Source organism: Sphaeramia orbicularis, chromosome 9 (assembly GCF_902148855.1).
Source record: "Sphaeramia orbicularis chromosome 9, fSphaOr1.1, whole genome shotgun sequence".
Classification (NCBI taxonomy): domain Eukaryota; kingdom Metazoa; phylum Chordata; class Actinopteri; order Kurtiformes; family Apogonidae; genus Sphaeramia; species Sphaeramia orbicularis.
In genome coordinates this window covers 41,999,704-42,016,845 of record NC_043965.1, presented here as the reverse complement: position 1 = coordinate 42,016,845, position 17,142 = coordinate 41,999,704, and the positions used below count along the sequence as shown (strand labels likewise).

The window sequence follows — 17,142 nt, the reverse complement described above, 5'->3', positions numbered from 1 at the left end:
TAATTGGGATAATCCACCATAAAATAAACTAATAAACTGAAAGTAAACTGAAACTAATCAATACAATATACTTGCTAAGTATGTCTCATCTCATTGTAATCATCGTCTGAATTACTTTTCATTAAGGCGTTTGAGTTTGATTGACATAAGTAACTACATATCTTTTCCCAGTGTACGTGAACGCAGCACGGTGTCTTCTCCTCTGCTATATCACGGGAAACGAACTTACCGCGAGGACACCAACTTTTACGGCGCGTGCAAAGTATCACGTTCCACTTTGTAGTATTTAGCTTATTTTTAACAATAAATTATCACAGTAAAAATAAAAAATAAAAAAAACACGGAAAGACGTTAAATTACTGGGGAAACAATGAAGTGACACTTTAGTTTAGGCGTCTTCTTGAACTCCAGCTGATCTTTGACCAACCCTTCCACCCCCCGACCCCCCGACCCCCCATCCCGCAGACACTCTACCCGTCAGAGGCGCATCCTGCCGGGGCTACCTCCGCCACACCTGCCGTAACCCTCGGAGGAACGGTCACGGATTACGGTACCGCATTCTACGACCTACTTTTGAAATGAACCGGTCGACAAAGTTAGAAAGAGTTGATTTTTTACATCTGTACCTAAGAATGAACCGACTACAAGGATATATGGTAAGTGTTTTTCTTTTTTTTTTGGCTAAAATTTGACTTTTTTTCTTCGCTCGAGGCCTGGTTCATAGCCCGTTCCTTGGCTAATTTCCTGCGTAGTTTAGCTAATGATGGAGACATAATTGGGTAGAAATAGTAGTTTTTTAATTTATTTATTTATTTATTTTTTTGGTCTCCTGTTGCTGAATACAGAAGTAGTACACACCTGTTCAGACACAAGCCTATTTATTCTGGTTTTCTGTCTTATTTTCCTCCAATATTAAGTGGCCTATTTCAGTATATTATCATTTCACAGGTGTCTCCACAGAATGTCACGTTTATCTGCCAGACCTCCCACTATTTTTAAGCCTAGGTGCGAAATTCCACAAAGACAAACCAAGTCACCTCATTTTAACTATTTTTAAAACCAAACGTGTGATAAATCCCTGTATAAATAAATCTTAAAGTAGAACTAATATTACTTGATTTCCATTATCCTCCAGTGTCCTCCTGACCTGTTTCCCACCCACTGCCATGATATTTCCACACACACATGCCCTAAAAATATAGTGTGTGGTTTTTAGTTGAGGTTTTTTACTAGAAATGAGACTTTAAAAAATCAGCCAAGAACTTATTTATCTGTTAAATACAGATATACAGTTATTTTTTTTACACTACAACACAAGCTTATTTATTATGATTGATTTACAGCCATATTAAGAGTGAATTTTATGAGTAGATTCCTAAAAGAAGTGTTTTTATATGTGAGTACATGTCCCAATTAGTTTTGTAAATGATGGTTGAAATACATTGGGTTTTAATGTAGTTGAAAGTTGTTAAATAGAAGCTACTGATTGACGACAATGATGATGATTATTATTATTGATGTTATTGAGTGGAATTTTTTAAATTTTAAATATTCTTCATATATGATCACATGTGGGCTACATTTGGAGAAGTGGTTGTGGAAATAAGTCTTGTCGAGGCATGCCTGCTTTATATTTATTTATTTATTTATTTATTTATTTATTTATCATTTCTGACCATATTTGGATATTTACTTTCAGGTGACAGGTCGTAATACCAACCCCACCCATCTTCTCGGTCTTTCTAGAGATCAAACCTGTGAACTGGAAGTCCCCTTTTTCAATCACATGTACTTGCTCGGCTCTGAGCTCGTTTATTAACGTGAAAGTGTGGTGTGGTCAGAGGTGCATTTTATTGCTGCACCGCATTCTTGAGAAATGTTGCATCATAAAGCCTGCCACCATTGTGAGGAAAAAATCTAATGTAAGCTTGTGTTTAGATGCGGCACCTTTGGAACTTATTTATGAGGAAATGATGTGTTTACACAGGACTTCCCACACTGCTTTGCTTATATTATTGATATAAGCAAAATATACATTGTACTGTGCAAAAGTTTAGGCCACCATTATGTTTGTTGTTTTAACAAAGTTTTAATGCACACACACAAGCAGTTCATATTTTCTGTATTAAGATACAGTCAGAATAAATAGCAAATATATACAGTAGTAAAAGTCAAAGTTTTCTGGAAAAGAAGCTTCTACAAACAGTATTTATTTTACCCTTTCTATTCTCTTTATGTCTTTAAGTCATTTATTTAAACAATATGCCATTTGCTGCATTTATTATTATTATTATTATTATTATTATTATTATTATTATTATTATCATCATTATTATTATTGTAATAAAAATAATGATTCGTCCATCTGAGATTTTTGTCCAATCCATTTCTGGAACACTGTCCACCTGATGATTTGACACATGGTCTTTATCACGAGGAGAGGTGCAGTGTACAGTGTGATGCTGGAATTGAAATTTTTAGATTTTTTTTTTTTCTTTCAAATTTTAAAAAATTTCAACGTACAAAATTTGTCCAACCCATTTCTCTACACTATTCACCCAGTTTTCTTTTCTAAGTTGACACACATGCCCTAGCACTAGGACTGTTGCAGTGCCTGGTTTGATGGCTTATTTATTTATTTATTTATTTATTTATCTATTTATTATTGTACAAATTTTTGAAAATTTCAACTACTTACTTACAACACTATTCACCTTATTCCTGTCAAATGTCACACACATGTTCTTTACTGTGCCTTTCTCCCATTTTTCCATGTTTATACCCCACCCCTCGAAGGGGTGGCAAGTGGTGTTTTTGGTTCAGTTTGTTTGTACCTCCACCATGGAGCAACGGAGGTTATGTTTTCATCTGGGGTTGCCTGTCTGTCTGTTGTCTGTTAGCAAGATAACTCAAAAGTTAAGGACGGATTTTGATGAAATTTTCAGGAAATGTTGATACTGGCACAAGGAACAATGATTAAATTTTGGTGGGGGTGGGAGGTGGGGGGTGGGATCTGCAGATGGTCTGCACTCTCCAAGTGCTTTTCTAGTTTGTTTGTTAACACTTAGCTGCAAAACTATTGGTCACATTCATACCAAATTGGGTTCACCGATTGCCAGTGACCCAGAATACATCTTACTACATTTTGGACAAGTAGGTCAAAGTTCCAATTTTTTATGAATTTTTAAAATCTTTTTTTTTTTCCCATTTACTTATGAGTGAAATTTCAAGTGTCTATTAAAACATAATTTTTGATTCAATTTACTTCAAACTTGACATATATTTAGAGGAAGTTGATATGCTGACATCAGCACACCCATATACGCTTAGACATGATGACATCAGCTGGATGGATGCCAAAATAAGCTAAAATATGTGCAAGGGGTGGGGTTTGTTGTGTCTGGCACCACTTGTTAAAAAAGTTTAGAACATTTATTTAGATAGATTGAAACTTCCGACTTAAAATGAATCCCTGCGTAGGAAGGGTGTCAGTGAGCAGGAGGGTGTTGTGCAACTGGGCGGGGGTGTTAGTAAGCTCTACTTACTTTCTCAGTTGTTTGCTAATGTTTACTCCATGTTTCATTGAATTCATCCAACATTTCTCAATGTTTGGGCCATTTTTCATGGTCATGGTCACATTAATCCTGACTGGGTCCTGTTTTTTTGTGTTGTTTTTTAATACTGAGCACATATTATTCTTTCTGAGACATTATTTGAATTGTACTGAAGACTGAGAAATCAATTCATTCAGTAGGTTCATTATAACCCTTTGAAAAACTATGAAGCCAAAGGTGGTCTTAGACTTTTGCACAATACTGTACATGTGCAAATAGCACCTTTTAAACAAATTAAACACCTGCCTAAAAGCTGAGTTTGGAACTAAAAAGGAGAAAAATATTATCCTGATTTATGTCCCTGTCATCTCTTATCCAAAGGTGGTTTTGGTTCTGGTCTGCTTCTGTCCCACCGGGGCATTTCCACAGTCTGGTCTTGACTTGGGAGGCAGGAGGACACGACGGGATGTCCCCTGCAGAGACAACCTGGAGTACCCAAACGGCAACATCTGCTGCTTAAACTGCCCAGCTGGTAAGCCACATGGAGCCGCACTTGATTTAGTCCGTGGAGACCGAAGTTTTGTCAACAACATGAATCTAAAATCCATCACAAGCGTTATGAAGCAGGCTGAGCTTGATTGTGATTGGTTGCTTTTATGCTACGATGATGGCTCGATTTGAACTGTGACGGCTCAATTAAGTAGATGAATAGTGATGTGTGGGTTCTGTTTTTTTAGGTACACATATGAAGTCACCCTGCAGCACAGCAGGGAAGAAAGGGCAGTGTGAGGAATGCGAATATGGGACATACACAGAGCATTCCATGGACCTGAAACAGTGTTTCCGATGTACACAGTGCCGCTTAGGTAATTCTGCTTGATGGCTTAATGCTATCGATCAGAAAGACTGAAAGAAAGATCAATATTCAACCTTTTCAGAGTGATTCAAGCATGACACTCCAAGTTAACAAGCCTTTTCATGTTTTGTGTCAGATCAGGAAATTGTACAGCCGTGTACCTTCACTCATAATACTGAATGTCGGTGCAATCAGGAAGATTTTGTGCCCCCCGACCAAGCATGTGAGGTGTGCAAGAAGTGTTCAAGGTGAGTCTCTGCAAACCACACACTAAACACTTAACCTTTAAAGAGGTAATGTCAAACTATTCCTAAAGATGGGCTCAGACTTCAGGAGTTTAAACATCCTGGCTGATTATGAAATCGGAACATCACACAGACAATGAAAAACTTCTTATATGTTCCTGTCTTTATCCTCAAACCTGAACACACTACAGGCATCGAAAATAATGGTGCATCATACACAACTGGGTAATAATTACAACTATAGTGCCAGAGGGAGCAAACGCACCACCACATATGATCCCACAGGGAAGGAGATGTAAACAAAATTGAAACTGACGTGGTCTCATCTGACTCACTGGATGTTAAAGCAATGAAGGGGTGATTAAAAAGACTGCCTGAGGTCTGATGAATAACAAAAACGAGTTATAGGCAGCATGTGATCAAGGCCAATCAGCTCCAGGTAGAAGTCGAATTTAAGGCCAGTATGATTCTACCAAGAAAAGATTCAACTATCGCTGGGCAATATGGAGTTTTAATAAAGGTTTTGTTTTCTGAAAACTTCTAAATCACAAAGTCTGAGTCCAGTATAATTTTAGTAAAGATAAAAGAAAGTGTGTTGTGGAATCATGTTTTGTCTTCAGTTTGTGTAGTCAGAAACTACTCCTATTTTCTATTATGATGTAATGTACAGTATTTGACCATATTCCCTTGTTCTTTATTTGGCAGTGTTTGACCTCATTAGAAACTAGGTAACAGTTGAAGTGCACATTTAAAGCCATATTCATTTGAACTAGTTTATCCTGTAGACTTTCAAAGATTCAGAAGCAAACATATCTGTGTTTTACTGACGTTATCTCTGGTTCTAAAGTCAAGGCACTGGAAAAATGCTCCTTATCTAGTTAAGTCTGACGTCATGGTGCCATAAAAGACCATTTCCAGATCCAACAGTCACTAAACAGCAGAGCCTCTATGCTCATATGCTTCTTTATTGTAACTTCTAAAGGAGGCAGGGATCAGCGATTAGAAGGAGCTAAATTCCTTTATTTATTTTGACATTTACATCATTTATAGCAGGGCATCACTTCACTTCAAGCTCAGTGCGTGTTGACATAAATTGTTAGTTCATTTACCTTCCCTTGGATGAACAAAGAACAGCACAAGTAAAGGATGGGAAACACCTCAAATGAGCCTTATTCTACATTAGAGGTCCATAAAGGTCTTGTTTGGCAGGTGCAGTGGGGTTAGCATTACTTGTCTGATGTGCTAACATTAGCTAGCACCAAACTTTGTTTTTTCTCCTTCGATTAAGACGTAACTTTACTCATCCACTTCCTTTTCCTTTGTCATTTAAAGCTGTGGAATGACAACTGGATGAGTTTTATGTATTCAGTACTGGAGCAATGAACAGGAAGTTATGTAAATGGTCGGTACTTGTATAGTGCTTTTCCACACATTTATGGTGCCCAAAGCGCTTTTCAAAGCCCATGCACGTATTCATAACACACTCATACACCAGTATGGTGGCTGCCGCCATGCAAGGCACTGCCAGACCCTACTGGGAGCAATTTAGGGTTCAGTGTCTTGCCCAAGGACACTTTCACACTCGTACAATGGTAGACAGGATTCCAACTGCCAACCCTTCGGTCATTGGATGACCTGCTCTACCAACTGAGAGCCCTATGTCTTGCATTAACAGACAGATTATACACTTCTATCCATCTCATCATCTTATGAGATTTCACTCTTCTGTAGAATTTCATTTCATTTATTCATTCCAGTCTAAATGATTGGAAAGGAGCAGGATGAAGAAAACTTAAAATACCTGCCCCTTTCTTGAAACATCTGCTTACATCAGATAAGTTGCCGTTACAGCTATTACAGTAAACAGTTTACATGATTGTCAATAAAAATAAAACAAATCCAAAATCCATAAGTAAAATTATTTCATTACATGCTTTTCTAAAGCTTCTCTATTCTCTCTTTATATAACCTCTTAAACTGAAAAAAAATATTTGTACAGCTCTTCTCTTCCATTGCCAAAGAACAGAATTTAACCTTGGTCTTTTATTGAATAGGTTTCCATGCTATATCACGGCATATTTACACCCAAAACAGTTCTTAAAACTTTTATGTATAAAAGCTAATGCAGCCTCCATAGCTCTTGAAACAGGCAGAATAAATGCACAAATGGAACAAATATATTGGAGACCTTAAAAAAAATCAAATGATAGATATTTGTTTGTTTGAGCTCCACACATTACAAATTACCAGAGGTCAAAGGTAATTGTAGTCCAGTGCAAATGGGCTTAAATCGAAGTAATACATGTCTACGTACATCAATCAATCTTTCATTGAACAACAAACTCAAAATAGTAACTAAATGTGGATTTTGAAATAAGTAGTGAAAATAAGGGGAAAAATGGACATCTTTTTGTTGTACTGTATGTTATTTAAAATATTACACAAAAAAGGGAAGACTTATTTTAAGAAGAGTTGTTTTTGTTTTGGTTTTTTTTCTAAACAGAACTTGTATGGAATATGTATATGTTTTCATTTTTCAGACATGATATAGAAATGTGCTTAGTTGTTGTTTTTGTGTCTTACTCTGTAAAGTATTTTCCCAAATGAAAAAAAAAAAATTATATATATATATATATATATATATATATATATTAAAAAAACTGCGAAACTGAATATCAAACTACAAACCCTCAGTCAGTTTCAGTTGAGTTTCTTGTCACTATCTGAGCTAAATTCTGCCAGTACCAGTAGTCTGTAAAACATCCTATCAGTACAGATTAATCAGTTTATCTCCAACTCCAGTTAGCGGTTTTCTTCTTTCAAATTGGTTTTGGTGAGTTTAGCAGCAACACCACAGCTTTTTTTTTTTTTTTGCAAGATATATTGCTATCACAGTCCTTAACAATGTCGCTCCTCTTTCAGTACCTGTTTTACAGTTCCAGTTTACTTGGAACAACAGCTATGAGCAAGCAACCACATGCTGATAATGACAAGTTTTGATAAGGACTTGAATTGTGTAATATGACAGGCCTGCTCGGTGTCTTCTGCTTTTGCGTTTTGTTGAGATTCAGCCATTTTAATGCCAGGCCTCATCTCTCCACATCAAATGTCAGGAGGGATGAATCTGGGGCAAAACTCTTGCAGTCTGGGCCTGGTTTAAAACGCTCATGTAATACCCTTTCTGCTTTTAATTAATGTTTCTATCTGCTGACAAACTAGTTGTGGAAAAGATGAAGTGATCGTGAGGAACTGCACCTCCACCTCCAACACCGAGTGCAAGAAACGCCCACCTCCCTCTGGTTCTGCATCAGGTACAGTATCAGTTCACCTCTACGAGAAGAGCTACGACTAAAACGGCATCAATACAGATGTACACAGTTGTTTTGGTACATTAGATCAGGGCTTTTCAATGTTTTGTAAAGTTTCTGTAGGTTTGCTGGTCTTGTTCATAATAACTGACCAACCACTTTATTTTTAGCTCCAATCATGACTGACAAAAGCGAAACAGAAGAACAAAGAAGTTTTTGAAGGGGTGTACACTACAGACAAACACTCTCATGAATTAATTGTTATGCAATCGTTGTTGTTTTTTTTTGCCACTCCTGTGTCAATCCTGTATGAATGTACCTTGATCAGTTGCTAATCTTGAAATGATGTCTTTTATTCTGCACTGAAATACCAGTCAGTGTAGGTGAGCCCTGGATGGACCATATTTGGACATGGAAATGAAAACATGAAAAACTAGTGGGCATAGTTGAATTCTTTTTGAATATGTAATGAGAGATAAAATCGGTAGGACTACAAAAGTCCTCTTATTTGCTGATAACTTCGTTGTTTTTGGTGTGGAATTGCTTTTTTTTTTTTATAAATGTTCCAAAAAAAGTGGAAATGATAATAAGTTTGTTAACCTCTAACTTAACAGTAATTAAATGTCCAGGTGAAACTGTTTGTGTCAATGCTACCGTACTTTCCGTCTATAAGCCGCTACTTTTTTCCATACACTGTGAACTCGCGGCTCTAAAAATTATGTGGCTAATTTATGTTTTGTGGGCTAACGATCGATCCGGCTGACGAAGAAGGAAATATAGCTGCTGCACGTAAGCTTGGCATCAATGAATCGATGGTGAGACATTGGAGATGGGGTGGGTGCTGCTTGTAGTCAAGTGTGGGTTATAGTCCAAAAGTATGTAATTGTTTGACGTCATGTTACAACCATGGTGTGATGTTAATGGTTTTTTTGTTTATTTATCAGAAAATGCTGCTTGGATTGTGCCACTTGTAGTGTTTGCTGTAGTGGTCATTGCTGCAGTGCTATATTGGTGGATAAAGATCCATGGAAGAACAGGTGAGTGGAATTAAATTTACTTGAGTGGAAAAATTTCAATACAGACTAAAAAACCAACTGAACTGAACTGATGCAGTATAATGTGCTGTCAATAAGCACAATGCACATATCAACAAACTTAAATTAATACACCAGCAATAAATCCAGCTGTTTGAACACTTTCATATCACACACATGAAGTGTTATTGTCTTTTTCTGGTCGCTGCAGGTATGTGTATTACTTTTTAAGTCAGTCTCTCATTTGTATGAAATTATCAGCACAAATGGAAGACAATGTTTACACTCTAAAAGCTCTGTGAAGCAATAAAAGGATTCCATCCGCTGCAGTACAGGAGCTTTTATTTTGTAATAATGTTGTGTTTGTACTATAAAGGCCTCTATCTAATACAAGCCTCTTTCAAGTAAAGGCCTTGTACCCTCTGCAGCTGAGGGTTGTGGAGGAAATACAGTAATGGAAAAGAAGGAAAACAGAATGTGTAATGGAATTTGTGCCATAAAAGTCCAACACTAACAGCGTACAGCGTCGGAAAGAAGTAGAAATGTGTTTTGGTCCTCTTCATTTGTAGAGTCTGAACACATTGTCCTCTGGAGACTGTAATACACAAGTGTTTGGCAGTAACTCGCACTTTGCTTCCCTTCTAAAGAATGTTCCTGTTGCACTGTCCTCTCCTTGATTGAGTTGTAAACCCCTTTAGATTACCTGAACCTTATATTGTATATGTAGATGATGTCTCATATGTTTTTCCTCTTCTCGTGTAAAATTTGGCGATTTTACGTCTTTGAATATTCAGATTCTCTCATACCTCTTATGAATTGATATATTGTTATGTCAAATTTATACAGAAGATTGATAGTGCAATAATAATTATTCCCAAAGCTGTATGCTGTTTTAAACAAAGACAGCTTCACGTCCAGTCTGGAAAGTAACATCTGACAAAATATTACGTATTCAAGTGTGTATTCACCAAGACACAGCGCACAACCCATACATGGAGCTGAAGTATATAGGTTTAAAGAGGAAATGAAGTGTCCTCTTAGGACCTGATCCTGAAATCCAATCATATTCTTATCAAATGCACAAATCTGTACTTTCATTTGTCTATTACATTATTAAAAAACCTGTTTGTCTGACAGTGCCAGGAAACTTCAGGAGACACTCTAATGGTGCGAAACGGCAACACCTCAAGGTTAAAATAAACCGGTATTGCATAATTTAATAACCTGAACAACACACTTGGAATGTCACTGTCATGAGTGTGTTTGGGCCGGTATAAAGTGACATACTTCATTAAGTTTTTCAGCTGTAAACGCTGTACTTTTAGCTCTGTGTAGATTTAAGATAATCACCATTGGTTTAACTAAAAAACAGATGGGGAACTTTGATTAAAACATTATCATTAAGAGTATGATTAAATTGTGAAACTAATTAGTTTTTCAAAACAAGTTGGGCTCATTTGGTTGGTTGTGAATGTTATTATCTGCCTACCCGTTAGTGCAGCTTTTATTCCTGTAGAACACATAGGCTGTGCTCATCACTGCTATGCATGGTGCCACATGTTTCACACTACTGTGGGTACAAAACCTGCTCAGCTGGACTGCTAATGGCAGGTATGAAGTAATTGGTTGAGCTGGCGATCACACAGCAGCAGGATGGTGGAGCTGCTGACAACGGTACTGTATATAAGACAGTATATCAGTGTCTTAATGAATATAACGTACACTCCTCCCACTCTGCCATGAATTGGATGGAAATCCCCTGTTTTTCTTCTTTTCTTCTCCTGTGTTGGTTTTTCCAATTAAAAGTGAATTCCTGTCACAAACATGTGTGTTTGGAACTCTGGGGGATTCCTTAAAGTTGCCTAATCCTCTCCTCACATTTTATTTCCTCAGACTCTGTGAGCAGTCCATCTGATGGGGTCAAAGCAGGACCAGTGAGTCACTTCATAAATTTTGACTCTGTTTGTATAGATTTAGGATATCTGCGGGTCCTTTAAAAACTCCCAAATCCAATAATCAGTGTCCTTTTTCACAAATAGCCCTCTGACAACACAGCCTTAAAAATTCTAGCAGAGTCATAGCTTAGGAGAGGTTTAGAAAAACTTTCAGAGCAAAGAAGGGACACAACTTGTATCTCAGTGTGGAGGCGTGGTGGACTGTGCTACTTGGTATGACACAGAAGTGAAAAAGAGGAAAGACTGTGCTCTCTCTTGGACAGTGAAATCAATATCCCTAATCATAGATTTTAGTTCCCTTGAGGAACTCTCCAACTTTTAAAAAATCCTCCTCCTGGTTTTTAGCTGTTTTTCACCTTAGGAGCTTTCTTAAGGGCTACAACTTTTATCTTCACTAGGATTAGAAAATACACATTTTCTGAGGTTTCTCTTTGTACCATGAACCCTTTATCAATCCTGACCCTGAATGTTAGGCCTTAAAATGTCTAAAATGTACTTTTGATTCTTCTTAAAATTTGATTAATTGAACATAGTGAATTTTGAGTAGAGGTAGATCAATATATCGGGCAGATACATTCATTTTATTCAATATCGACCATTGACCTTAATTTTCTTCTTTTTTTAAAGCCAATATTTGATCAGTAGTAAAAATGTTATATTTGATCAGGTACCTGTGTGAGCAGCACTTGAAGTTCAATATATGTTAAAAGAGTACTCTGTGTATGAGTGTTAATAATTTCATTTACATCGCTGCATAAAAATCTTAATTACCTCCGCCAAGGAGGTTATGTTTTTGCCAGGGTTGGTTTGTTTGTTTGTTTGTCTGTCTGTCTGTTTGTTTGTTTGTTTGTTTGTTTGTTTGTCTGTCCGTTAGTGTGCAACATAACTCAAAAAGTTATGGACAGATTTGGATGAAATTTTCAGGGTTTGTTGGAAATGGGATAAGGAAGAAATGATTAAATTTTGGTGGTGATCGGGGTGGGGGGGCCCACGGGGGGGGCCACTGATCAGCCTTGGCGGAGGTCTGCGCTCTCCGAGTGCTTCTAGTTATCTTAATGTTTCAGTTGTATTTTGCGGTCAATGTGCTTTAGAAAAAATAATAAATTGACCTTAAATATCAGCCTCAGAAATCAGCTGTAGATATCGGCCATCAGCTGACCAAATTTTTTTACATCTGCATCAGTCAGCCTTAAAAAAACATCAGTTGACCTCTAATTTTAGCTGCTCAAATTAGGAACTTTGGATATGCCCAGTATTATTCACATGTGGAGTATCACTAATGTCTGGCCTCAGCGAGGGTATACATGATATGGGTTTTAATCTGGATTCTACCAGATCCAGAGGTGTCGTTTTATTCCAGCGTTTCCCTTCCTACGCAGGCAGATATGTCTCAAAGTGGAATATGCATTACACTGGAATATGCATTAGATTTTAGACAGACATCAGGTCAACCAGCACAGAGGAAAAAAATCGACTAAAATTGACCAAATCAGTGAGCCTCTTTTACATCCACACCAATACTTGAATCATTATTAAATTTCTGGAGTTATCAGATTATTCAAGTGACCATGTAAACAGGATAATCTGATATGTTTTATCAGATAACAGCAGTAATCAGATTATGATAAATAAGATTAACACCCCTGGATTTCTCCCCAATACTCTGATATCTTCCTCCATGTATACAGGTTAATCTGATTTATTTAATTCTTTTACATCTGCACCTGTGTAATAATAATTAAAATGGTAGAAAACAGAAGTTACGTAGTCAAACAGGAGTGGAAGACAATAACAGGAAGTTTGAGTCTATCATGACTATGCATGTACGCACTCTGAAAGAAATCTGGTAATAGACTGGAGCGTCTAAATCAGGGTTTTTGATTATTGTATTTCTAAGTGCGTGTAAACGTGTCAGATCTGATTATTACACTTATGTGATTACTCCCCCTTATTAGACTTTTATGGTCATGTAAACAGACTCAGTGTGTGCCACTTCTTAAACTTTCCCACTGAATTCATTCAAAAGTTGGAACTAAACCATGTCAGAGTCAGTTTAAAGCTGACGGTCTTAGGTGTATTCAACATTTTCACACCTGCAGAAACCCTGTAGATACATTTTAGAAAACGTTCTCTGGGGTAAACTGGGAAAGGTCATAGAGGGTGTGATTTGAACATTTCCCATCATCCACCTCCAGGATTACAGCACCAGCACCGAGGAGAAGAATGGTCAGAGCCGAAAGCCGAGCCCCTCCTCCCTGCTCCTGCCCCGGGTATTGGTGAGATCCAAATTCTCCGCCGTGGAGGATGAGTGTCAAGAGTTGTGTGAAAGCCTCACCAGTACTGCCAGTAACTCCCAGAACAGTCTAACCGGCCCGCCTGCCTCTGCCTTCCCTGCGCCCCCCCCTCCAGTCACCCTTGTAGTCTCCACGCCGCTCAACAACAGGGTGAGAGCTCCAGCTCCTCTCCACCCACGCTTCCTTCCTCGCTCGCCTCTTTCCCTCTCACCTGCTTGCTGGTTGTGTGTATGTCTTCGATGCCTAATCCTTATGAAAACTGTTCAACACTAGGGCTGTGTATTGGCAAGAATCTGGAGATACGATACAAATCACAATACAAGGATCACGATATGATATATCACGGTATATCATGATACTGTCAAATAGGCAATTTTTGGTTTGTTTCTTTTTTTTTTTTGTGATTATTTCCTTGAAGAATTGAATTACACCAGAAATATGCACAAATACTAAACACATTTTTATTTGATCAAAACAGGATCTAATGTTATATCACAAAATTTTCCTGTGTTAAAACTTAAATTATGTTTTACAGACATTACCGTTTAAGATCCTGCTCAAATGTTCATATTCTATTCGTTCATAACTAACATCATAACATTATTTTGTGCAATTCCAACAAAGAAACTGACATTATTTAATAAGAGTGTTAATAATAATAAATAAAATATAAACAAAAAAAGAAAACAAAAAAAACCCAAAATGAACCTCCACAATATCTGCATTTCAATAAATATCTAAAAATATCGATACAGTACTTTTAATATCGATACAGTATTGTGAAATGAAATATCGCGATATGTTGCAAAACCAATATTTTCTTACACCCTATTCAACACATCCACCTTTTTTTTCAGAAATCTCAAATCTATTCTACTTCCTTCCTGTTCTGTTCAAGCTACACTGAACTAGTCTGTGGAAATGAAGGTGATGACAGGTTTATCTACAGGAGGATCTTAAACTGATGTGATAAGGGTACTTTTTGTTTAGTGATTCATCAAATGTGGTTCCATTTTTTTCAACACACCCAGTGACTCACTGTGCAACACCTCCTTTGTTCCTGCGCCGTTGTTCAGTGTTTTGACAATCAGGAAGTCAATGAGTAACATCTTTTGCTCCATATGTCGTTTAACAGAAAATATTGCTTACTCACTGCTTTAGTGTTGTTATGCTCTTGTTCTTGCTGTCTTGCATTTTAAATCCCAAATTCTGAAATAAATCATTGAAGAAACCAGCCTGAAAAGTAAATTATTAATGTATAATATGGGGCTGAAACTACCCGATCAGCAGGACCATGTGATTTATTTATTTATTTATTTATTTATTATTTATTTTGCAAGCAGTTCATTTAAAAAAATAAAAAAAAATACAACCTGACTCATGATGAAATCTTTGAACATTAATGATTTTGTTTTTTTTTCACATGTAGCCCGATGAACTACTGCTCAAGGTTGTTCCTGTGAACGGTAAAGTACTTTCATGACTATTTCTTATCACAAAAGTGACATTACTACAGCTGCTATTATTGAAAGTCATAGCTGTATTTGCTTTTAATGACAGAGGTCATGTACTGTTGTACTGCTTTTGAATCAAAGCCCATGAACTGAATATATAAGGATTCAGAGGGTTTTAGTTGTTCATCAGTGTCATCACAGCAAACGACTGCATGAATGAATCAAAGTATTCGTTCTTTGTGCGCAGGTGAAGAATCCTTGAGGAGCTGCTTTGAGTTTTTCGAAGACTTGGACGTCAACTACCACTCCAGATTCTTCCGCCTCCTTGGAATCAATGATAATTTGATCAAAAGCAAAGAGAGTCTTTGCTACGTAGACAGAGTTCACGATTTGCTCAACGTTTGGCTGGAGAAAGAGGGCGGAGACGCCAGCTTAAACGACCTCCTGAAGGCGCTACTGGATTTGAATCAGAGGCGGACGGCAGAGATTATCAGGATGAAAGCCATTGAGGGCTGTTTTTACGTACGCGAGTGACGGAATCACCTCATGGAACCCTTCATGTCCAAGACTTTGCGTAGTTCAATCCTGGTCAGAGGCTTCAGTCATTAGTCCATATTTTACTGGTGTGAGGTGTCAGTTATGCCACTTTACACAGCTTTTTTTTTTTGGCATTCCCACTATGTGAAGGCAAACTGTCACACCTCTCTAGTCCCACCTTGGCTGAGGTTCCAAGGGAGTGCGACAGGGCCACAAAGCAGCGTCCTGCGTAGTATGACAACTACTCCAGGAATTATTATTGGCTTGAAGTCAGTGGTTTTCAGGATGTCATTTTCCATGTACAGAAGTGAAAGCCAGTTCAAACAATGCTGCCCCTTTTCGCTACGAAGCCGATTTTTGTATAAGTTACAGTCTTCAAAAAGAACGCTGTCCTATACAGTTGGTCGCCATTATGCACATGAACACTCTGAGTGCACTTTCAACTTTCGGGAGTACAGATTCCAAATTGTCGGAATTATTTTTGTACAAATTGTAATATAAAAATTTAAAAAATCTCTAAAAAGATTGAAACATTTTAATACAAATAAAAAAAAGCTGTTAAAAAGGTTGAAATAGTTTAGTTCAAAATAATAAAATCTACTTAAAATGATTGAGAAATTCGAGTACAAAATAAAACAACTATGGGGCTTAAAATTGAGTACAGAATAAACAGAAAAGAACTTAAATTAGCAATTAGTGAAATAACTAGAGGCCTTTGATGGGTACGTGTCAGATATGATACAAGGTGCATTGGAGGATTAACATAAAACAAATTAGCATGGGGCCCCTATGCTCATGGTACCCATCAGCCCATGCGTTAAGACGGCCCTGGAGTCAGACTGATACTATATATACACAAGTAAAATCAGGCTGCTGACAAATTTGTGTAGCCTGAAACATTTCTGCGTTACATGTTGTGATGTTGCAACGACGACACTAAAGGGAAGTAAAATATGTCAAGTGTACAGTTTAACTTTCATCCTCTTTATTGTCACTTGGAGCTCCAGTGAAATTTATTTAAAATTCCTGAATGTGGTCTAGGGGTTTTCAATGTTCTTTGTGAGTGGTGTCCCATAGGAGAGGTGGTTCCATTCCCTGGACGAGCCACCATTTTGTGGAAAATTTCAATCGACCTCTGTGATGATCTTGTATATATTATTCATAGGGTCCGATGTTATGACACCACACGAAAATATCCGACGTTAATAAAATGATTGTTTTGTTAGACAAGTGAGTCGTTACAGACAAGCAGCTAAACACACTTTTCCTCTTAGTACTGTCAAAGTTGAACACTGCAAAAAATCCCAATCTTACCAAGTTTATTTTTCTCATTTCTACTCAAAATATCTCATCACACTTAAAATAGGACAGAATCACCTAAAGCAGGGATGTCAACTCATTTGAGTTCAGGGGCCACATTCAGCCCGATATGATCTCAAGTAAAATAACAGTGAAAAAGTAAAATTAAATTCTGATCATGTTTACATCTACAAAAATCTGAATAACATGAACAACTGGAAACGTCTTAAGAAAACAACCACAATTTTAACAATATTCTGCCTCAGATTATTAGTTTATCCTTTACACATGCGCATTACAATTTACATTACAATTACAAATGCACAAAACTTTTAATAACAGGCAGAATATTGGTAAAATTGCATTTACTTATCTTAAGACATTTCAGGTTTTTCACTTTTTTTTGTAAAATAACAGTTTTTTAATCTAAACATTTTCATGTCATTTTACTGTCTTATTTTAAGTGTGATGAGATATTTTGACTAGAAATGAGAAAAATACACTTGGTAAGATTTAGATTTTGGCAGTGAAAATGACCAAACTCACCAAATATTTTACTAATCTCTCTAATCCCAGCTACAGAATCCACTGAACCATAAGACTGAC

At 37.1% G+C, this 17,142-nt stretch overlaps 1 protein-coding gene across 1 annotated transcript; it reads left to right on the top strand.

Annotated features, from left to right (window-relative positions):
* Positions 1-249: 249 nt before the first annotated feature.
* On the top strand, positions 250-15,312 carry LOC115426150 (tumor necrosis factor receptor superfamily member 10B-like). Its single transcript, XM_030144139.1, has 10 exons — positions 250-656; positions 3,936-4,086; positions 4,292-4,420; positions 4,547-4,658; positions 7,875-7,966; positions 8,908-9,000; positions 10,891-10,931; positions 13,148-13,396; positions 14,676-14,712; positions 14,948-15,312. Exons 1-10 carry the CDS (start codon positions 579-581, stop codon positions 15,232-15,234), a joined length of 1,269 nt encoding a protein of 422 aa, XP_029999999.1. The 5' UTR covers positions 250-578; the 3' UTR covers positions 15,235-15,312.
* Positions 15,313-17,142: the final 1,830 nt, after the last annotated feature.

What these genes read in the sequence shown, in the direction of transcription:
- LOC115426150 (XM_030144139.1), top strand. Translation starts at nt 579, where the DNA reads ATGAACCGGTCGACAAAGTTAGAAAGAGTTGATTTTTTACATCTGTAC. An exon ending in CTGCTTAAACTGCCCAGCTG is followed by an intron (nt 4,087 to 4,291) that starts GTAAGCCACATG and finishes CTGTTTTTTTAG; the next exon opens with GTACACATATGAAGTCACCC. An exon ending in TCCCTCTGGTTCTGCATCAG is followed by an intron (nt 7,967 to 8,907) that starts GTACAGTATCAG and finishes TTTATTTATCAG; the next exon opens with AAAATGCTGCTTGGATTGTG.